Below are 23,627 nucleotides of genomic sequence, written 5' to 3'. Positions count from 1 at the left end.
GTGGATGTATTATTATTGGAGCCGGGTGGATCGATGTTTTCTTCCCTCTTTGAGGCTTAGCCTGTTTGTTCGGGGTAAAATATCATCATGAAGGCGCAGAACACAGCTGCTCCACCTCTCCTTTATCTGTTTCACATCCCTATACCCTTTCTTTTTCTTTCGTCCATGCCCTAGTCCTATATATGAGGGAATCGTCAGTGAAGAGTATTCATGCAGTGAAACAACCGTGAACTAAGGTTTGTCATTGGACTCATTGGAATCTTGTAATATAGTCCACATACCCAGGGAGACAAAAACAAACAGAACCTTTGTGTGGTGTATGAAAGTGTGGCCTATTAACCTTGTTGGGAAGAGGCAAATCAATTTACTCATTTTGAAAGTTTTATCAAGAGGACACATCACAGCTTGGAGGTAGATGAAATGAAGGAGGGTTTTCTCTAAATACATCAGTAAATTACAATACGCATTGGCACTGTAATCTAAAGCTCCTTTGAGCTGCTTTAGCGAAATCATTTACGCTTTGCTAAAAAAGCACACTAACCACACACAGTCACAGGAAATTATAGGGACAGACACAGAGGCAACAACAGGGAGTGCACATGTTGATCAATCTGTAAGAAAGCCCAGTGCGGGTAGCTTTTCTTAGTATATTTAATTATTTCCACATTTACTTCCCACTGACTCAGACATTTTAAATGAGCAATTATCTTCTGTGCGAAGAGAGTCCAAGCATTCGACCAGACAACTGAACAGGGGGGCTAAGGAATGATGTTCTACCATTGACAATCAAAAGAAGAGCTCAAAATTTTGGAAAATACACAAGACTAAAGCTGGTTGGCATAGTTTAGCACTAAGACACAGCTACCATGGCTTTCTTAAAAGGGGCTAAATTACAGTATATGTTCTATAATTATCACATACCCACCAGCACCTGTAAAACTCACTGAATAACACAAGTTACAGTAAATCCATAAAAAAGCCAAATTACCAAAATGATAGTTTATTGATTTTATCTGTGCAAAAAGGAACAGGCACACTCCTGTGAAGACAGTGATGTCCACATTCTGGACAGGGAAGACAGTTTGAGAGACTGGTAAAAGCCATCTACTGTGTGTGAACGTGAAAAAACCTTCCCCCAACAGACGAGGGAGTTTACGCCACAATCTCTCCCCTATCTACAACATTGCCCGGTCTTCTTTACCATCAAACAACTGGGACGAGAGTTGTTACCTATACAGGGCCGTTGCATAGGGGAGAAAGGTGATGATAATTCTAGGGGCCCAGCGCCCAGTAGGGCCCCCCCAAAAAACCCCAGTAGTCTAATCTTTGTATGACTGAATTATTCTGCATAGGACCCTGACTAATACTCATAGTAATGCTGCATTAGCTTTAAAACAAAGTAGGCTAAATAAAAAATGATAATACGTACGTAGTCAAAGAAAAAAAGTGGAAAAGTCAGGGGGCCCAGAATTCCTAGCAACAGCCCTATACCTATAACGACCATCGTCAGCATGAGTCTATGTAGTCCAGGCAAAATAGCGTTTTACGACAGACTAATTGTCACAGAAGGTTTTTCACCATACATAATTTCTATGAGGTGTCTAGAACAACATACTAAAAGTCCTAAGAAATCCTAGTTGGGGAAATATGTTTAATTCGCATCATTATTTACTGTATAAGTCTATGGTGCTGACAACAATACACCCCAATGGGGCTATTTTTTTCCTTTACTCCTATCACAATGAAACTTTACATGATGAAAGTATCCATGAAATGTAACATTTTTTGTATTACAAGTTTCTTTGAAAATTAATTTGAATATGCAAATGAGCCTTACACTAATCAAATATGCCCAAAATACACCCGAATAGGCTTCTTTTTTTCCTTTACTCCTACCACAATGAAACTTTACACAATGAAAATAGACATTAAAAGTAACATTTTTTGAATTACAAGTTTCTTGGAAAATGAATTTGAATATGCAAATTAGCAATACACTAATGGAATATGCCCAAAATACACCCGAATAGGCTTATTTTCTTCCTTTACTCCTAGCACAGTCACACTTCACACAATAAAAGTATACGTGAAAAGTAACATTTCTGTATTTCAAGTTTCTTGGAAAATCTATTTTAAGTATGTAAATGAGCTCAAAACTAATTGACTTATGGCCAAGAAGCCATAAAGCCACAAGCAGCAACAGGGGCCAAATAACTAACACATTCCATTCAATAAGTTAAAGTAACATTTCAGTTTTTTCGGCCTTAAAATAATGTTTCCAGACTCATTGCAATGGTTCCAACTTGAAACTTGAAATACAGAAATGTTACTTTTATTGTGTGACGTGTGATTGTGGTAGGAGTAAAGGAAGAAAATAAGCCTATTCGGGTGTATTTTGGGCATATTCCATTAGTGTATTGCTCATTTGCATATTCAAATTCATTTTCCAAGAAACTTGTAATACAAAAAATGTTACTTTTAATGTCTACTTTCATTGTGCAATGTTTCATTGTGGTAGGAGTAAAGGAAAAAAAGAAGCCTATTCGGGAGTATTTTGGGCATATTTGATTAGTGTAAGGCTCATTTGCATATTCAAATTAATTTCCAAAGAAACTTGTAATATAAAAAATGTTACATTTCATGGATACTTTCATCATGTAAAGTTTCATTGTGATAGGAGTAAAGGAAAAAAATAGCTCCATTGGGGTGTATTGTTGTCGGCACCATAGACTTATACAGTAAATAATGATGCGAATTAAACATATTTCCCCAACTAGGATTTCTTAGGACTTTTAGTATGTTGTTCTAGACACCTCATAGAAATTATGTATGGTGAAAAACCTTCTGTGACAATTAGTTCTATATTTGGGTCCAAAATGAGCTAAATTGCCTGGACTAATGGGGTGTCACCCTTACAGGGGTTGGGACATCACACCAAACCTGGGTGTCACCCTCACAAAGCTTAGTCATCCACCATTTTTTGGACTAGCCAATCTCGTCTACACGAACTGATGAAGCCACTTGGACAAGGGGTGAAACGTCTTCAAAGACAAACGCTAAGTCCAGTTGACCTGATTCAGTTGCCTAGAGATTTATTGTTTTTACCCCAGACTTACTGCTTTAAGGTATTTTCTGGTTGAGTAGAAACTTCCTGGGACCTCTGCTGGTTGCCTGGTAACCATTCAGAAATAGTGAGAAACGGTCCCATACATAATACCCTCCATTAAGCGGCAAATTGCTATCTTTATGATTTGGTTTTTGCAGAGCTGCTGGTACACAGATTTTGAAACTTTCATTTAGAGCTAAGATAACTATTCCCCCTTGTTCACAGTCTCTTTAGGCTTGAACTTAATGAAGAGATATCAGTGTGGTATCACATTCTTAGAATCACTATATCACATTACCAGCATTTCAGAATGGGGAAACACTACATGATAGTTAGCAAAAAGAGTGCTCATTCAAAATGAAAAGCCCAGTGCTGATAGGCTGTGTGTCATAAACTCAATTGTAGTTCCATTGAGCATACCATTGCCTTACCCTTTAGAGAAAATCTTTACATGGACCAGCTTGATACAAAGATAATGATGTAGTCCAGTCTTGCCTAAAGAGCAATATAGCAAATGAATGGGCGAGCTGCAATGAATAACGAGATAACCTGCCTATTAAAGATAAAGTTGAGGTGTTGAGGTCATCAGCTCCACAGCAGCTCCTATTGGATGGCAGCTCAATTTAAGTGGGGGTGGGCCGTCCTTTGAGAGTTTTTGTAATTAATCAAAGTCCCCCATTTAAACTCAACTATTTCACATTCAATTTTATCTGCTTGTCTCCCACATGCAAAGCCCTTGTGTGATGTGAGCCCGTATCTTAATTACTCTCAGATCACTGATACCCCCACACACACACTCCTCTTGGAGAGACAGAAAATCATTTTACAGCTGAGAAGATAAGTCCCTGTGCTCCCTTTAACAGGCCCCGTAACCAAAGCACATCTGACAGCGTTGTAATGACAGACAGGCAGCCAAGGGCCTCGTTCCGATAATTCCTCAGCTACATACTAATAATAAGCCCATCCACATCTGTGATGAATTTCCAATTGAGCCTCTGCTAAGATATTACAATTTGAAGCAAACATTGTTAATATGTTATCAATGACCATGGCTGTTGCAACCGGTGTGCTGCAATTCAAGTTGTGTGAAGGATCATTATAAAACAAGTGTTTGGACATGGGTATGTGCATTTGTGAGTCTTTGCTGAAGATGTATTGTGTATTGGTGACTTGTACTGAAGGCTAGTAATCACTGATTTGATGCCATGTTCTACCTATTTCAACATTTGATCATTTAGTGGCCTACAACAAATAACAGTCACACTCTTGTTTTTGTCTGCTCCATGTCATATTTCGATAAGTCAAAATTCAATTCAGAGTTCATGATCATCCCTAAACATCTTAATATAGGCTTCATAGGTAACCACAGATTTGTGCACCTACAAGAGTGACTGCAGAGGTATGTGTTTACTCTAATTATGGGAAAAATAAATTTGGATAAGGAGTATTATTGAAATCTAAAAAACACAGTGATGTGCCTGTAGTTGCTTATGACATATTTTGACAAGTTTTAGAATGACACATTCCAGTGTGTCTTTTGGAAATAATTATAAATACTTTGTTCTATAAATAAAACTGCCACACTAACGTGCAATATTCTGATATGTAAAGCCACAGATTTCTGGTTTCTTCATCTGTAAATGGAAAAAAAAATGTCAAGGGGCTTTGAGCATGGTTCCCAGGCTGTGCTGACAACCCAAACACGTGATTATATGTTGATAAGGAGACTGAAATAAACACAAGGTGAGTGACCCAAACGGAAATCCTCATATTAAATAGAATTCAGCTTTGTGTTCTCCCTGGTCAGGCACAACAAAAAGCACTTCCATCTCCCTAGTTCTCTAAATTAAAGCATTAGAACCACATTTCATCACAATGAAAGATTCTCCTTATGGGTGTGCTCACCACCAACAGTTAAACTATTGTTAGAGCATCTTTAACTGCATAAAGCTACACAAATATAAATTCACCTGCAGGTGTTTTCTCCCACTAGTGGATGAATCAGCATGCAGTTGTACAATCACCTCCTTTCACTTTTTCAGCTTGTTGCCTGCTAATCATACTCATTTAAATGGCTCACATGTGTAATTACTGCTGCCAAGCAGCCTAAGAGGTCAGCTTGTTTAGAGGGCCTAGCCCATTACTGGGACTTTAAGTTATGATCATAGCTGTAGGCCAGCTGTAGTAATACAACCCCAGGGAGGGAATGCCAGCCCTTCTCATTGGGAAAATAAAGTGTTTGTTTAACATACAACAAGGTGTGTGTGTTGTGTGTGTGTGTGTGTACTGTAGCTCCAATTAACACAAAATGACCATAACTCATTTATAAATCATCATAGCTGCTTTTTTCTAAGCAGATCAATTCAGTGAAACCAACTGGGCCCTAATGACGAGAACAGTGACTTTGCGCTTTGCACAGTTTTTCTTCCAGCAGCATAAAATGTCTAATTGTGTTGGTGGAAGCTAATGATGGTCATGATGAAGCCAGGAGCCATGCAGCCTTTTTTTGTTTTGTTTTCTCCAGGGCTGCATGAATAAATGGGGGGAGGGACGGCGAAGATAAGTCATGTCGTGAGAGGTACAAAGTTCTTATTTAGGATGTGAAGAGTGCTGTGACACTCAGAGGATTAGTCACCGTGTTTTCCATAAAGTAAAATCGCTCTGAGGACACCTTCAAGTCTTTCTCATTCTCGCTTTAACTCCCTGTTTTCTTCATCTCACTTTTCTTTTACTCCTTTGCCACATTCCCATGAGGTGAGAGAAATAAGCCCTGAACCGTTGGAAGAGAAGAGGAAGAGGAGGTGAGAAGAGGGTGAACGTGGTACTGTAAGATGTGTTGGTTTGTGTGCTATCTGTCTGTGTGTGTCAATACAGATGGACATCTTGATATGGCATGGTTCCTGGAGGCTATAAACCATTGTTAAAAAAGCAGTGAACATCTACAGCTGGATTGAATCAGTGTTATACCTCCTTTATTGACTGTACTCATTCAATCAGAGCTCTAATGAAGTAAAAAACAGTATGGGGGATGGCTACATAGCACCTCGAGATTCTGTTGTTTGCTCGAGCCAAAGAATCCTGCGCTGTGTGACTGCTGCAGTGCCATGTTGACATGGCTGTTTTATTATGAGCAAATACAGTTTGTTTTTTTTCCTGTGCCTTCTCTGCTTAAAAGAGGCTAGTGAGGCGGACCCAGGAGGCTGTACATTCTATTTCATTTCCATTTGAAAAACAGTGCAGCGGAAATGACAAATGTGTGAGGCCTATTGAGGAGCCTTCAGGGCAGTAATGTAAATAACAGAAATTAATCATCTTCTCCAAAGAGGGAGAAACGCGCCTCACAGTCACAACAAAGGTCACCAACGCGGCCTACGCCTTCATCTTCCAAACAAGAAATGACAGACTTCTGACATGCCACTAATGTTTGATTGTATGGGCTGTGTGCTTAACGATGCGTGTGTTTACTGAGTGTGTATTCTCATGTTGGTGTATGAGTGTGCAGAAACATGTCTCTGTGAGTGCTTTTTTTCCTATGCATCTCTGAATCTTTATTTCTGCATCCACATCTGTATGTGTTTACATGCCTCCATTGTCTGTTTGAGTGAATGTCTGGTCACTGATTCGTTCCTTTTTTCTGAGTCTGAACTATCTACTTTTAGCTGACAGCAAATAGTTGAGCAGAACCAATTTAATCTTGTTTTTCAGCCCAAGATGACACATGATAGAATAAAGCGATGAAGCTTGTCCTATAGCTCTCCTGGTGGAGGTAGACGCTGGAGAAAACTAAAGGAATGGATGGTAATTGCAATGTGTTGATTTGAACTTTATTGGCATCATGGGAAGCTATGGCAACACAATGGTATTAATGGCACAGACGTGATGCAACCCTCATAGTTATTCACACGGCTTCCAGGGAAACTAGCTTGCAGCTCAAGCTCAGGAAAATAGTGCTTGACAGATCGATTCACCAGTAGTACCCACAATTAATAGACAATTCGCTCTCGTGGGGGAAAGAAAAGAATCCTCTGGGTGACTTTAGCACTGGGGGAAAGGGAACACAAATGTTGCTCCCCCACATCTCATAAATGTCACAATTAAAACGAACCACAAGCTCCGTGTACATTACAAGTCCTCTGGGGGGGACAGCTTGACATTTGGACAATCATGTGGAGTTTCTCATCATGAAAGAAGTTGGATTTTATGTACCCTGAAGAGATTGTGCATTGCAGAATTACTGGGCTCATTTGAAGAGAAAGAGGCAATTGGATCGGAAATAAAGCGCGGCAGAATGTTGCACATATATTCATAGCAGCAAGAGCCACTGAAATAGGCTTTTTCAATGACAGAGATCTATACATAGAGCTGGTCTAGCGCTGAAGTGTTGCTGGTGAAGAGCGCACCAGCTGCCAGTGTGGGTAAAGAGAAGAAAATAGCTTTCATCAGGATGGGGAGAGAGGACTGTGTCGGCCAGGGGGAGGCAGAGACTGAATCAGTCATACATTTTCAAATAAATGCACTTGGGTAAACTGGAATTTGAATCCAGGGGGATACGTAACGTAACCGAACTGCTCATCCTCCCCAGAGAACCCACAGAAGAACAGGGAAAGCTACAAACATCAAATCCTCTCAGCTCCCAGAATTCTGCAGAGTCCAAACCAGATTAGCAGGAGCTCTCTGTACAAAGTAGTCAGTGAAAATTTACTGGAAAGGCCGATTGTTTTACACAACTCCACAGTGAATGTGACTGCACTATGTTGGAGACTCTATCTAGATTTCCGCCATTCTGAATAGCTGAAACTGGGTAGCTTAATCATTGCCCTGTTGCTTATGTTTTTGTTGATGGACAAAATTATGGGATTTGACTAAGAGGATTAAAATGACAGCAGTTAATGAGACACAGCTGGGACTGGATCACAACAGACAAAATTGTATCCCCTTTTCTCCCCTCCCGTTGGAGTGACAAATCCATAAACACAAAACAGACAACACATGGTCACATGGGTATACACATCAGCACACAGACGCATATGTTCCCCCTCTCCCTCCAGAGGGGCTGAGGGAAGAGGAACAACTTACCACATGATAATAAGACTTCTGATGTTAGAAATGAAATATAAGGTTTCACTACATTATCATTTCCATGAAAGGAGGTAGCCATCCCTAGGACAAAGTATCTAGACATTAATACTAGGTGGTAATGATATGTAATTTTTATGTTGTGTACTTAAAGGGACATTGTGTAACTTCTCCTGTTATCTATTCACGAGAATCGATTATTTGGTTCAAAAGTCTGTTTTTCATTAATCAGTAATCCCCCCATCAACAAAGTGAAGTGTTCCTTTCAGCTCTGAATGAGCCGTTCATATCATTCATATCTCCATGGAGCGGGTAAGCTCGGTGCTGCTGCCATGTGGTGTCTCCATGTTTTTACGTTCAGTGGCAGCGTGACGGTAGGTAACCACGGAAACTCAGCGGAGACACCGGAGCTGTCGGCTCAGGTGGAGGTGGCGTCTGTGAAAAGTCACCGTGGTAACGCAGTGAGGAGGAATGGAGCGTTACACTGATGCTGCATTCACCTGCAGTCGGGCAGACGGCCGTCGCTAACAAACCAGATGTCATTTTAGTCACAGAAGTCCAGAGAAAGACGGTAAAACGTGGGTCAGGTCAACAATACCACATCGCCATGACAACATATTGTCACGTGTATTGTTTTGCCTGGTGCTGACGGACCACTTGTTTACATAGAGGCTTGTTTATGTCGTTACGTGCAGCGGCTGTCGTCCGTCTGCCGTCTGCCCAATTTCACGTGAATGCAGCATGAAAAATACGATTGAGTTGCTTCTGATATACAACCGCAATGCTAGATGGGAGGAATTCCTACACAATGTACCTTTAAATTATCCCTCATGTTTCCAGTACTAGGCGTAATGTAATTGTCAGGCATATACATGATTTTAATGGTCCTGTGTGCATGGGATGGCATTGTGACTGCTGGCTAGAAGCTCATGATGGACTTTTCTAAAAATGAGGTCACTCAGCTCCAAGTTACCAGCCACTGCAGGTAAAAACTTCCTGAACATCTGTTAAGTCATAAGTTATCAGAGAACGTCAAAACAAAGGTAAGAAGCAGCAGCTCCCAGCCCTGTGATGTGACACTGCTTTATTCAGTGGTTTTAACAGTTATAATAATGTCAGTTTGATTCCCTTAATGACTGACGCTGAATCCAATCCAGATTTAAAGAAATCCAGATTTATTTTAAAAAGAAAATCAAGACGCTTGGTCAATCACCAGAATTAGACACGCTGAATAGAAATCTCTGTACTGCACACTGATTGACATGCCTCTTAATGCACAGACTGATTGTAAACAGCAGCTAAATTGATGTAATCATGCTCAGTGATGGGTAAGGGCTAAGGTCATTTTTTAGCCTTAGGGGTAAGTGTCAGGCTTGAATGGTTGTTTAACACAGCAGTAAAACAGGCCTTTTAGTTACATGTAGGATCGTCTAGCTAAGAAATTAGAATCATTAGTTATGCAAAAATGCTTGTAAATTATATTATATAAAATAATCATCTCATATTAGAAAGTGTCTTAATGAGATTCTGATAAGACAGATTTTTTTTTCCATTCAATGATCACATTATTATTTTATTTTATTTTGACAATCAATGTTCTTTCTGTCACCTGGTGTGTTTCTTTCAAATAAGTCAGTATTTCTGTCTCTTTTCACTTGCGAGCAATGGCATATCCATCCATCCTGATGTTAATATACACACTAAGACAACATGCTTAATTATATTCACTGAGGTTGTGATGGGCCTGCATGACGCTAGCGTGGGATGAACCTATGATACTGTAAAATGCATATTAATAAAGCTGCATCCAGTTTAAGGATTGTAAATAATTTAAGCAACACGTTATTAATCATGGCTGGCAGCACGTCGGGAAGACAGAGTGCCTGCAACGCATGCACTTTGAAGCAATCCTGGTGAGACAACTTGTCTCTGTGTGTGTGTGAATGCGTGCACGCCTGTGCATGTAAATGCATCAATTCATGGGTGTGTTTTAATCTATGTGACTTCACACACAGCAATCATGCATTATAAAACATTTTCTCATACAATAGTCAGAAATGACATCCCCCCATTAATTTGGTGTAGCACATTTGTTGTGATTTCTCTCATCTTTCAAACTTTAATAAAACTAGCTGCAGTTCTCACAGAGATGCATTAAAGTGAGCTGTTGGGCAAAATGCAGGAAACGATTGGAAATCAGAGGGAGATCACAGCAGCAAGACCATGTGAATTTCAGTTACATTATGTGATATTAGCTGAGGTGTAAGCTAGCAAGATCAGAAGGATAACTCATCTATTTCCTATGGGCAAACCTGCAGGATGGACACAACATCCTAATATGCAATGCCCAACCTGCTGTTACTAAGATTCAACAATTAAATCTAATTAAGTCTGCTCAATCTGCTCTAATATTTGGAAACACTGCCTTTCAAAGCTCAAGGGCCACAGCATTATTTAGCTTAGCCTGATGCTGTGATGAATTAGTGAAATTCCATGAGTGTGCTCTGAATTTCATTATGCTAATACTAACAGACAGCACATCTGCAAGGGGCATCAAACAGGATGTATTTCTGTTCAGCCATTTCTGCCCAGTGGAACATAGATTTAACAACCTGTGCACATATTTCTAATACAACATGATTTTCATGGAAACACTGTGGCCATGGCTGAAGAAATTCCCTGTAATAGGAATTGGCATACTCAGTGAAATGTAAAAAAGCAGTGCAGGTGGTGCCCAATGACCCACAGACCCCTTTCCTCTCTAGGTTAAATGCTGATTGAGACCAATGACTTGGAATCTTACAGTAAGTGGGAACAAGAAGTTATGCTTCCATTTCAAATCAGTCCGAGTTTCAGCCCACACACCGGACACGCTTCAGTGGTCTGAGAAATTGCAGAATAGCCCCCCTTCCAATTTCACCATTGCTGGACCAGACTGTTGCAGGGTTTGCAACAATTACCCCAAGGGTAACCTTGTTTATAGCTCATTGAACATCCACAGTTGCAATTTAGCACAGGTAATTATAACATTGTTATCTTCTCCTAAATCTTCATGAAAGGTGTTATCACAAAAATCTACCTTTGACTCCACTCCACCGCCTTTTGGACATTAATCACAACAAACTCGGCGTCAGTGTGCCCGGGCCTTCCTTGGACGGGCTGTTGTTCATTCACCAGGTGTTGGTGACACTACACAGCCTGCTCACCCAGAACACATCAGTCACACTAACACACATCTGTCGCACTGGTCCGACCCACTCCATCACAGCCACGGACCGTCTCTCTCCTTGAATGTCCCCCACCCTGCTTGGGTAAGACAAACAAATTTTCTGATTTGCCTCTAATTTGAAGTCTACCTTCAGCATGAGCCACAGACAACTGAGTGCATCAAGGACAAGCTCTCCACAGGGGGGGATCCATTAGCACAGCATCCTGCTTCCACCATAGTGCGATGGGGACAGGCAGACAGCAGAGAGATGTGCTCCAGTTAGAGACGGAGACATGAGGACTTTGCCCCTGACATGTTCCTGCTGCCCTCAAAACTTTCTCATACAAAAGGAGGGCTAACCTTCCTGTCATTTTTCTTGCCCCAGGCTGTTGCTGTTCATGCGCTTGCAGGTTGCCAAATCATGCTGTTTATTTCTGTGTGTGTATGTGTGTCTGTAGAAAAATGTATGTAATGTTGTGTGCTTGCTCTTCCTGTGTGAAAATACTGTCTTGGGGTAGTCTTTAAAATGCATCTCTTGTCTGAGGCTTGCATCACCAGAAATCCATCCCTCCGTATATTGCTGCATGTTCTGCTTCCCTTAACTTGGTTGAGGTATAGGCTGCTGGATCATCTTCATGCTTTTGCATGCCACATGAACACGATGCCCCCTGGGGACTCTGTCAATGCATTTGCATCGTTTTCACACTTCAACATTAAGGAAACCAATGTATATCATATTCCATCTGATTTTTAATCAGTATCTGTATATATGAGAGATAAGAGACGCAGCAGAAACCAGAACAACAATGCTTTATTATGAATATTTCATCTTTGTTCTATATGAATAAAACACAACATGGTCCCAGTTCAACCACAGGACAGCATTACCTTTTATTTCTACAATGTGTGTCCGTCCATTTAAAAGATAGACATAAACACTGAGTTATGAATGAGTCTTTCCATTATAAGGCACCTCCCATAAAATCTAAACTTCACCAATGGCCTGCAAATGCGATTGCAGCCCTGAGAAAATCTAGTGTATTTGGTTGATTATGCAGTGTATCAACTATGCATGAAGCAATTACGTAGCAGGGCCTTGGGGCTCGGATGGAAACCAAATGGATGAATTCCTACAACGATCCTGCCCTTCACTCTCTATACATGTGTATTCATTAATCCAAGCGGGCAGCCATTTGTTTGTGCAAACATCTATTTAGCTGTTTGTTTGTCTGTTCACTCAACCATGGAAGTTTTGCTTTTTTCCCCCAACCTCGTTCAAGAGACATCGGTGTCTTGCAACATTCAACAGGGATTTCCATCTGAGCCAAAGAGACTGTTTGCATTGATAAAGGTCAGAAGTAGAAGAAGCAGGCTTGGGGGCATAAGAAGTGAGACAGGGCATAAACCACTGGATTTGAAGAAGCTTAGATTGATTAGAATTTAGAGAGGGTAGGAAAAATTTAATTTGGGGTGGGGGGCGGAGGGCAAGCAAGGAGAGAGCTGAAGTCAGCATTATGTGGGCAAACCAGAGAATGAGATATTTGCCGTGAGAGCACAAGCTCCAAAAGCTTTTGGGGGCATGCCTTTACACAATTTCATTCTTAACATAATCCAGATTGCTGAGATGGAGTGTGCGTGCGTGCGTGTGTGCATGAGTGCCTGCAGTGCATATAGGGATGAGACATGTAAGTCACCAGCCCCTAACTGATCCCCCTTGGAACAGACTTAACTCATCACCGTTTCACACATAGTTCAACATTTATGATTACTTTGAAAGTTCAGCTACATTATATTATCATGTTCTAAATGAATCTGGAGCATTGATTCGTGTGTGTGTGTGTGTGTGTGTGCGTGTGTCTGTCTTTGTTTTTGCCTGTCTTCCTTTCTTCCATCTGGATTCCTTTAATCCCATTCTCTTCCCCACCACCACAAAAAATAACACACACACACACACACACACACACTACTCAAAATTGGCTTCATCACTGCTGTCTGCATAGCAAGGGCCGGCATCTCATCTCATGATGCCAAATGAGATAACATGTTGTGGTGGACAGGCAGCCTGGGTGCTGGGGGGACAGACTGTCGTGGGTGGGCCCTGCACCCAGCAGCAGCGGCCACCTGGCCAGATAGAATGAAGACACGCACTGATCAACAAATGTAAACCGCTCGCTTGTCTGGCCCCTAGCTCCCTCTCACTCACAGAGAATGACAGCGGTACTCATACCGTGGTGGTGGTGGTGGTGGTGGGGGGGGGCTGGGTGGTAGACTCACTGGGGGACGGAAGCCCACAGACCCTGCACAGGACAGGACATAAGCCATAGAAGTGATTTCACAAGCGTAAGGCTAGACCTCCCATCTTTCCTGTTGATGTGTGGCTCAGCAGGGTCTGCCTCTCCCCCCGTGAGGCTGCCAAAACACAAACCACTTGTGTTCCATCGCTGATCCAACAGGATTAATTACACACACAATGGAAGCTGGTGCCTCTGGTTTCTATAGCTCCGCACAGTTAATCTTCAGTGGGAACAATAGATATTTTCTTCTGGTAGATTAAGAAGATGGCTTGACTATGCTGCCATCTTGTGATTGTATCTAGACCAGTACAGGATGAAGAAGAGTGCACTTACAGAATAGACTGGTCTGTTTTATACTAAACAGGGAATTGACGTCAGAAGTAAATGGGCCAAAAGGTGAACCAGTAGACAAGGTGTAGGTCAGGTACGCCACTCAAAAGCCTTTGAGATTTAAATAACATCCTGACAGCTGCAGAGAGGGTCAAGCCAGCAGTGGTCAGAAAACAGCTGTATGGTGACTCTATATAAAAATAGTTTTGTTTCCTGCTGAAGCAGCAAAGGCTCTGGCAGCACTGTGTGAAATCAAACAATTCAATCGCATTTGTCTGGAAAGTAAGCAAGTAAATGTTTATTAGGTCTGCAAAGACTTACCAAAAAATAGGTTAATACAACAAAAAAAGTCAGTTTCTCATTCTTAGATACAAAACCACATAGCATCACACTTCAATACTGCTGATTAAGTCAACATCTCTTAACATTTATATAGAACGCCATTCGCTTACAACACAACAGAGAGGAGAAAAAAAGAGATTTTATGGACTGAGCAAGATTTAACAAAGATTACTTAAAGGCTCGTAAACCACACTTGCCTTTACATCACTCTGAACGTGGATGTAAATGTCATTTCTGGAGTAATACAAAAAAAAAACTTTGGCACAATAGCTTTTCTATCATCACAACAGCTGTAAGCAATTGCTCTTGCAGGTTTTAGTGTAATGTTGAGTATGTTGTAATCCGTTGAAGAGTTAAGTACTGCAGAGTTTGATGCGTGCACATGATGAGAAAAGGCCGTGGGGTAGGAGCCATGGAATTTTGGTGCAGTCTCTCTTAGGGCACAGCCACTTTGTAGGGACTTCCAGGGACATTGTCGTCGCCCCATTTGACGATGACAGTGTAGTTGGCCTTTTCCTTGACGGTGTAGGTGACGTTGTAGAGCTTGTTACCCATGTGCTTGACGTACACCTCCTCGCAGGGCGTCTGAGGCCCGTGCACACCCACCATCAGCATGTTGGTACCTGGACAAAGCAGGCAGAGCGGGATTTAATCATCATGGCGTACAAAAGTTACACAGCTATGTGTATTTCTGTATTACTAATTTGTTTTATTCTTTATAACACATAATTTGAATGTTTTATTTCTAGTCTCCCTTGAGACGTTTGTTTCCAGCATTAGCACACAGTATGAAAAGCAGTGATAAAACTGCACACAATCTGTCCTGCACCAGTCAGCAGATAAAGCTGGAGACTGGCTGGTGAACAAAACAGTACATTTTGCTGCTGAAGAGCTGGATATTAGGAATAAGTATGGAACAAAGAGAGAGAATCCTGACTTGTATTCATTAGGTTGCAATAATTCAATGGATTTTTGATGCGAACTGTTAGACTGATGCTTTTGTCCTTGTCTTTTGAGAACAACTGTCTTACCTGCTTTGCTGCAGTCAACCGTGAAGTTGTTTTTCTGTCCCACCAAAGCCTTGGACAGCCCCGCTCCACGACAGACCACCTTGCTGGCGTCAGACGTCAGTTTGGTTGAGGTGGTGGACGAGGTGGCGCTGTAGGCACCGCCCAGTTTGGAAGTCTTGGTAAGCGTTTCAACCAAGACAGAGGAGGTCTCGTGGAGACTGTGTCCCCCCGACAGCCGGGCACCTAGGGTAGAGGAAGAGGGAGACAGAGAGAGAGATTATCTAATGTCATCAAGCTTAAGTCCAGACATTGCATAACACATTCAGCATTGAGTGAGATTAGAAGGGAAACAAAGATGCTGCTGCTCATGGGGAGAGCTTCTCTCCGCAGAAGGGCAAGAGAGTGGATTTGTGCCCTGAGCTAAAATAGAAAAAATAATTCATAGACTCATGGGAATTCTTTTCAACCCTGAGAGTATAAAAAAAAGAAGCATCTCTATGCACATGTTACTGACAAGCATATATTGCTACAGTGTCAGTAAAAGACAGCTTTTATGTAAGATGTGTCACTGAGCTGAATGACATAACATTTTCCTGACTTTTTTCAGAGTGACATTTGTTTCAAAGTGAGAGACACTTGGATGGAAGGACGAGTGTGGAACAGACCTGTGATTTTAGCTTTGAAAGGACTGCCCACTATGTGCTGAGGCCCGCCGTATTTGATGGTGATGAGATAGTTGCCTGGCGCCATTGGAGTGTAGTTGATCTTATAACCTTCAGGACACTCCCGACAGTCCATCTTCACCTTGGATGGCCCGTCGATGTTTACAGACAGAGTGCCCGAGCCTGCGTTAGCGGTGTTGACCACAAACTCTGAGGATACACCTGGAGGAGAAGGAAGACAGAGATGGTGAAGGAACTACAGGCAAAAACACTGTTTTGTCATGCACTGATCAATTTTGAGATTTTGGGCTATTTTTCGTATTCTTTTAGAAGAGTTGAAAGAAATGCTAGAAAATCCACATTAAGGTGGTTATACTTAATGTTGTCTCTTTCGTCAGTAGATTTCTCCTAAATTTACAAAAAGTTAACATTCTACTGTGACATACTGTGCTGTGCTTGTTGTCTGACCCATGTCATGTCAGGTATCATTGTAAAGCTCTCTCTCTCCTGAACAATGATGTAGGCTCCAAAAATTGTAATTTCCTTTTTATCAGCAACCAATCGAAAAATTATGATTTAGTTGAGTTTTTCCTCATACCCGAAATCTCCACTTCAGCAGCACTTAGAGACACCAAACCTTCCAGTTTTATTCCTGTCTATATTCTGAAGGTTGTTACAGAAGGGATTGTTGATATATTACTCACAGCCTGATTTATACAACATTTTATTCCTAAAAACAGGGCAAAATTTGATTTTTTTTTTAGGGCTGGTGACAGTATTTTCTCATTAAGAGATATACAAAATCCCCTCTGTAAAAACTTCTGACTCTAATATGTCAACAAAATAAAGAATTTTGAAAGGGGCTTTATCCATTGTTCAGATTTCGGTTCTGGAAATGTATGCACATTAGCGCATATTTAATTAGATATTGCCTCATTTACATATTTAAACATAAAATTTGACAAAACTTGTAATACAAAAAATATTTGTCTTAATGTAGGCTAAGTGATAAACTTGGGAAGTTTCATGGAGATATGTGTTAGTTAAAATGTTTACCCTATTCACCTGTAGTGGCTCCCCTTAAAAGTTGCATATTATAATCTAAAAAAAAAAAAAAAACATATTGACGTCATACCTGTGGTTCCTCCCTGTAGTCCAGGGCCATGTGCAGTTACCATGCCTGGGTCTCCAATCAGCCCCAGGTCACCCACACGCACATTAAAGGGGCTTCCAGGAATGTGGCATCCATTGAACTTGACATCTATGGAGTGGACTCCATTCTCCCGTGGAATGAAGCGAATTGCATTTTTGTCTGTAGGCATAAAGAGAGAGGTAGAGATGTTACAACTTCACACTCTGAAACACAACCCTTACAGATAAAATGTGAAATTCTGTGACTCTTAAGTTGTTACTTTGTACACCAAGTGCTTACCACTGTCAAATTCAGTGACATAGCATTCCTCAGAAGAGCCAGAGGGGGTGTGAACTTTGGCATCTACCACACCTCGAGCCCCATTTCGCTGCACCATGAAGGATGCCTCTTGGTTTACTTTCAAGTCCTTCTCCTGCCGCGGACAAGGAACAGTGCCATTAGAATATATGCATATGTGCATTGTGTGTGTGTTTGTGTGAGTGTGTGCCCACGCCCCCGAGGGACACAGAGCTTGTGACTCATCATGCCTGAACAAGAATAGCTCTTGCGGTTGGGTGTGAGAGGCGAGAAAGGTCAGAGTTTACGGCGAGGAGTTTTGCCCTTTGAGAGGACAAGTGTGTCTTCGAAGATACAAGAGGTAGTGTGACATTTTAAATGTTGGTCTGATATTGCACTTCACCTTGATTCTAGCTATGGAGAAAGCTCTTGGAGGACAAAAAACTAGCAGTTGTGAAGTAAGGAGCCGATGCAGGTATGTCTTAATCGCCCTCTCAATGAACCTACTTCCTCTCAGACAGAAACACAATCACACAGACTAGCCGACTGCCCACACATAGTACAGCTTGTGTTGTCCCACATGAGCAAGGGACAGTTAATCCAGCCCTTCATCACTGGCCAGCATCACAGCATTATACTTGTGGACACTCCAATACTGGCACTCAAGTCTATTTCAAGGGCAAAGTACTATTGATAGATATATCTCAACTATTCGCACATTATGTTAAATGCAATCTGTTATTCACACATTCTGTGACTGTGTGTGAGATGTTTTTAACTTGTGCATCTGAATAAATTGGCTTTTGTAAAGTGAGTGAGCACATGTGCCTGTGAATGAGTGTGTGTGTTTGTGTGTAATTTTACCTGAACACTTGTGACAGTGAGCCTGCGAGCCTCATCTGACAGTGTGGCAATGGGAACAATGAACGGGCTGTCGGGGATGTGCTCATTGTTGAACTTGATTGACACCTCGTAGTCACCTGGGGAAGTGGACAGGTTGTTAACTGTCATGGTTACATAGAATAGTACGGGAAGAAGTACTGAAGAGGTTAAAGGTGCAGAGACAAACAATCCACAGGTAAAACAGGTGTTACCTGGTTCTTTCACTATGTAGGAGACTCCGCAGGAACCATCCTTCCTGTCCTCAAAGGAGATTTCAGCTTTGCTCGGGCCTTCTACAGCAATCGACAGACCACCAGCACCTGCCTCTCTGGTCCAGATACTGAACTCAGCTGATAAAGGTAAAACAAAGTCAGATCAGCTTAAAGTCCCAGTATGTAACTTATTTGGCTTTTTATTAGCAAAAATCAAATATTGCTTTCATAAATACGTATTTCACTGAAGTTGAATCACACCCGCATATAAATGAAAGCTTTCTGGTACCTTAGAATGAGTTGTTACAAGTTGTTACAAATACATAAGGGGGCGACGCACCGAACCGAGGCGGCCATGTTGCATCGCCATTTTTTACGTTGAGTGGCAGCGTGACCGTAGGTAACCACGGAAACTCAGCGGAGCTGTCGGCTCGGGGAGAAAGTTTTCCAGGTAGCGCCTGTTAAAACTGTCACCACTGTGTAGTGTGAGGAAGGACGGAGGCACTGATGTTGCATTCAGGTGCAGTCAGGCAGACGGCCGTTGGTAAAACGTGGGTCAGGTAAACAATACAACATCACCATGACAACATATTGTCACGCCTGTATTGTGTACATGTACATTGTACATGCAGCGTCTGTTGTCTGTCTGACGTCTGCCCGATTTCACGTGAATGCAACATCAAGAATACGTTCAGATATGCAACCGCACCGCTAGATGGGGGCAATTCCTACACATTATACCTTTAAGTTTGTGTGGCGTCATTAATGAACCTATTTTTTATGATAGAAAACTCAGCTCCTCATGTCTCCATGGTGAACTTACAGGGTGATCCAGCCACGCCTCTCTCCAGGCCGGGTCCTCCTGCGCGGACCTTGTGCGATCCTCCCTCCCCCATGGGTCCAACAGTAAACTGGAAGGGGCTTCCAGGAACGTGCTGCCCTCTGTATTTGACGTTGACTGTGTGAGGTCCCATTTCCTGTGGGATGAATCGAACGCTGTAGGTGCTGCTGCCTCCGTCCACGATGTCGGCATCCACGGTTTTCCCACTGGGGCTGGTCACCTGCGCTGTCATGGCCTGGGAGCCACACTCCACTGGTGAGGCAGAGCAGCACACCAGGTTAGATACAACATGATTGTTTGCAGCCGGATATATTTGTGTTGTTCATATTATAACAAAAAAACTGTAAAATACTTAACCCTCCTGTTGTCCTTCTGGGTCAAATTGACCCTATCTGTTCCCTTCCTCCATCCTTCCTTCTTTTCTTCCTTTCTCCCTTCCTTCTTTCCACAATCCCTTTTCCTTTCCTTCTTTCCTTCCTTCCCTTTGTCCTCATTTCTTCTTCCTTCCTCTTTTGATCCAATTGACCTGATCTGTTCCCTCCTTCCACCTTTCTTTCCATCCTTTTTCCCTTCTTCCTTCCTTTTTCTCCCTCCCTTGAACAAATCTGTTCCCTCCCTCCATCTTTCTTTCCTTCCTTCTTTCCACAATCCTTTTCCCCTCCCTTCCTTCTTTCCTTTTGTCCTTACTTCTTCCTTCCTTTTTGACCCAATTGACCCAATCTGTTCCCTCCCTCCTTCTATAATTCCTTCCTTTTCCCCTTCCTCTTTCCCCCCATCTTTCCCTTTATCCTTCCTTCCTTCTTTCTTTCCTTCCTTCCTTCCCTTCGTCCTTCCTTCCTTCCTTGACCCAGGAGGACAACAGGAGGGTTAAACTCATCAGTATTTCAGTTAACAAGGAATCTATTTGGATTCTCACCTTCAGGTCTGGCTGTGATGCCGGCGAAGCTGCTGAGGCTCTCTCTGCCCAGAAAATCTCCAAACACATCTCTGAAGGGGCTTCCTCCCCCACCCACCTGGGTGCTCTCCTCCACTCGTACCTCCCTCTTGGTCTCTCCACCGCGAGTTTTGCTGATCTCTGTGCGCTCAGTCCGGGTGTATGTGTGGCTGCTGCGGGTGAACGTCCTGGTCAGCCTCTCCTGTGCTGAAACCATCTGGAACCAGTTTCCTGTAGCGAGAAGAAAACAGTTAGGATAGAAATATAAGTCTGGAGCAGGATCGGGTGTTTTAGGTGGCCGCCCGCTGCACTCTGGCTTCTGTACTCACCTGGGATCTTGAGGTTAAGGCCACATGTGCTGCCCACTGAGGCAATAGAAGACGCCTGTCTCTTCCTGGTAATGCTCTCTTTGATCCTTCCTTCTCCTGTCACCTTGACTGTGAATGGACTTCCTGAATGGGAAGAATAAATAGAGAGTACAAACTAAATATATTAAAAAATTTTATGTGTAATTTTTCTTTCATATTTGATTATTTTTCAAGCAATCGGTTCAAACCTGGGATGTGCTTTTCAGCAAACTTGATATTAACAGTGTAACTTCCAGGTTCTGTTGGCCAGTAGGTCACTCTGCATGTCCCATCCTCTACATCTTCACAGTTGATATCTACTTTGCTTGGACCCTCAATTGATAATGCTAGACCGCCATAACCTGTAAGAAGAGGGAAACATAAAAAGGTTGATAAACTAACTGCTCTTTTGTATTTTTCTCCAACAGTATTTTCCATAGAGGTGAAACATACCGTCTCTGATGCTTACCTGCATTCCTGGTATCCACAAAGAATTCAGCCATTTCAAAAGTGTGTGCCTCCACCAGGCCTTTACCGAAAGCCTTGACTCTGCTGGCTTCGCCGATCTCTGACTGGCCGACCATGATCTTGAATGGGCTGTTGGCTACATGCATGCCGTCCTTCCTCACACTGACCTCATGCTCCCCAACCTCCTTAGGGGTGAAGGAAATACCTGTGCACATAAACAATATAGAGAGGAGAATAAAAATGTAATCTAAATGTTTCCGACAGACAAAAAAAATGTTCTGCCCCTTCCTGTCACTTTGAGCCTGTCAATTGAATATAATCTCACCAAGGTGTCTGTTTGGAAGTCTCTTGAGTAGACAGGGCTCCTCATTGCCTGATGGAGCTCTGATACTGGCAGTCAGAGAGCTCAGATCAGTCTCTGTGATCTTCAGAGACACATCAGCCGCTGTGCCGACATTCAGCTGGGATGTCCTCGTTATGGAGTCGTCCCCTGAACATTAAAAAGAGGCTTTAGATGTCTATCAACCTTTAAAACCTTACTCATAACATAAAAAAAATACTATAAATGTATAAATATACATAGAGCACAAAAGACAAAAAATCTCACCAGTGATTTTAGCAGTGAAGGGACTGCCAGGAATGTGCTTGTTGTCAAACTTGACAATGATGTTGTAGTCTCCAGGAGCTGTAGGCAGGTAGGACACGGTGCATGTACCATCTTTGTTGTCCTTACAGGTGATCTCGGCCTTGGAGGGACCCTCCACCGCCAGCGACAGACCACCTGGGAGGGAGAAGAAATGCCCTGATTGGTTGATCTGATCTGCAGTGCACTGACAGTTTCCTAAAAAAAACTACATTACCACAGGAAATGAAAGCTATTTTACCTTCTCCTGCGTTCTTGGTGACCACAGTAAAAGTGGCGGTTTTATTGACCATGCCGAAACTCAGACCTGGACCATAAGCAGTCACCACTCCACTGTTCACAGCATCCACATAGAACTGCAGGGGGCTTCCTGTAGGGAATATATTGCCAGGGAGTAATTAAGACTCTGTGTGTGTCGTCATCTGGGTTTTAGACAGTTATCATATTTTGCTTTCCAAGATTTAGAAGGCTAGGTCAGCCATCTTCTATTCTTTAAATGTGGCGTGTCTCTCACCTGGAATGTGGTTTCCCTCACATTTGATGTCCATTTCATGCCGGCCTCTCTCTGTGGGCTGGTACTTGATTGTAATGGTGCCATCCTTATTGTCGGTGATATGTGGGCGGGCAGTCTTGCCTGAAGGCATCCTCACCTCACCTAGAAATAATGGCAGCATGGTTAGATGTCAGTTCAAGGTTCGTTTTTATTTTACAAATCCAAAATAAATTTTCAATTCATAATATACAGCAGACATGAAACAAAAAAAACAGCAAACTGAGCTTGATTTAAACATATTTCAGCAGCAGTTTTTCTTTTAATCTCTTTTTTAAAAATAGACAGAGATGCAGACTCTCTTATCGTACTCTCAACCTCATTCCAAGTCTGTGGTCCTTTAACGGTCACACTAAGACTTGTACATTTCAGTTTCCGTCTCTTTCCCCTTATAAGTTGTTTCCCTCTCGTGTTGTATTCGTGAGTGGGTAAAGAAATTGGGATGAGATGGCAGAGTCTGTCATTGAGTCTAAATGCTACATCATACAATACACAGACATTGTGGAAAGTGTTACATTCAGTGAGTTTCAGAATAATTAGTTTCAGTGATTTAAAAAAGAATGTTTTGTGTGTGTGTTTGTGGGAGCAAATGGGAGGGGAGTTGTTTTCAGTATGAAATGAATGGTGGTGGTCACACCTGTGATCTCTCCTTGCTGGGGCGTGAAGGGGACAAGGAAGTTAACAGGACGGAAGAGAGGATCCACGGTATCGCGGGGAGCAACTGGCTCATTTGAGGCCTGTCGATACGGAGAGAAGAGAAATAGTTGTTTCATACAGACACAACTAAATGTCAGAGAAAGAAAACAGTGCAGAGCTGCAGCAGCTTCACTCACCACCACGTGGAAGGGGCTCTTGGGGATGTTCTGTCCCCCAAAGCGGATGGTAATGACATACTTCCCAGGTTCAGGGGCTGTGTAGTAAATGTCAAATGTCCCATCGTGGTTCTCCACTACATCCATGTCCAGCTCCATCCCCTGTGGGGTCTGCACCTTACAGGTCACTTTGCCTTTCCCAGCAGCCTTGGCATCCACTGTGATGACTGTATCCTCAGAGGTCTGGAGTTTCTGAAGACTTGCTGCTCAGGACAGAGATGAAAAGGGGGAATAAGGGTCAGAAAAAGTGCAGCACCAATGCCTGGACTCCACAAATAAAGTAATAAAAGGTAGAGAACTAAAAACAAACTCTTGGTTACTCACACACGCCATGTCCTCCAATCGACACTGGAAGGAAAAAGAGCATAGTAGTGAATACACATGTAAAATACAATTAACACCTCTGTTGTCCTCCTGGGTC

General features: G+C 42.3%; 1 protein-coding gene across 2 annotated transcripts in view; it reads right to left on the bottom strand.

Annotated features, from left to right (window-relative positions):
• Positions 1–14,310: 14,310 nt before the first annotated feature.
• Positions 14,311–23,627, bottom strand: part of LOC310987650 (filamin-C-like) — a 28,575-nt gene continuing 19,258 nt past the window's right edge. Inside the window, exons 28-46 of one of the 2 annotated variants that reach the window (XM_083973999.1) lie at positions 23,531–23,554; positions 23,168–23,409; positions 22,972–23,071; positions 22,299–22,439; positions 22,026–22,154; positions 21,749–21,922; positions 21,467–21,631; positions 21,143–21,346; positions 20,883–21,035; positions 20,656–20,778; positions 20,309–20,557; positions 19,375–19,644; positions 18,552–18,689; positions 18,322–18,437; positions 17,461–17,593; positions 17,164–17,340; positions 16,032–16,250; positions 15,388–15,609; positions 14,311–14,979 (exon numbers count right to left, since the gene is read on the bottom strand). In XM_083973999.1, the coding sequence (XP_083830125.1) occupies positions 14,792–14,979; positions 15,388–15,609; positions 16,032–16,250; positions 17,164–17,340; positions 17,461–17,593; positions 18,322–18,437; positions 18,552–18,689; positions 19,375–19,644; positions 20,309–20,557; positions 20,656–20,778; positions 20,883–21,035; positions 21,143–21,346; positions 21,467–21,631; positions 21,749–21,922; positions 22,026–22,154; positions 22,299–22,439; positions 22,972–23,071; positions 23,168–23,409; positions 23,531–23,554 (3,167 nt within the window). In that variant the 3' untranslated portion in view covers positions 14,311–14,791. Of the gene's footprint in view, positions 14,980–15,387; positions 15,610–16,031; positions 16,251–17,163; positions 17,341–17,460; positions 17,594–18,321; positions 18,438–18,551; positions 18,690–19,374; positions 19,645–20,308; positions 20,558–20,655; positions 20,779–20,882; positions 21,036–21,142; positions 21,347–21,466; positions 21,632–21,748; positions 21,923–22,025; positions 22,155–22,298; positions 22,440–22,971; positions 23,410–23,530; positions 23,555–23,627 lie in introns of both variants that reach the window. The other variant, XM_083973998.1, reaches the window with a different exon arrangement.

Source organism: Trachurus trachurus (assembly GCF_905171665.1).
Source record: "Trachurus trachurus genome assembly, chromosome: 6".
NCBI classification, from domain to species: domain Eukaryota; kingdom Metazoa; phylum Chordata; class Actinopteri; order Carangiformes; family Carangidae; genus Trachurus; species Trachurus trachurus.
The sequence above is the reverse complement of the archived record's forward strand: the minus strand, read 5'-3'. Positions and strand labels throughout refer to the sequence as shown.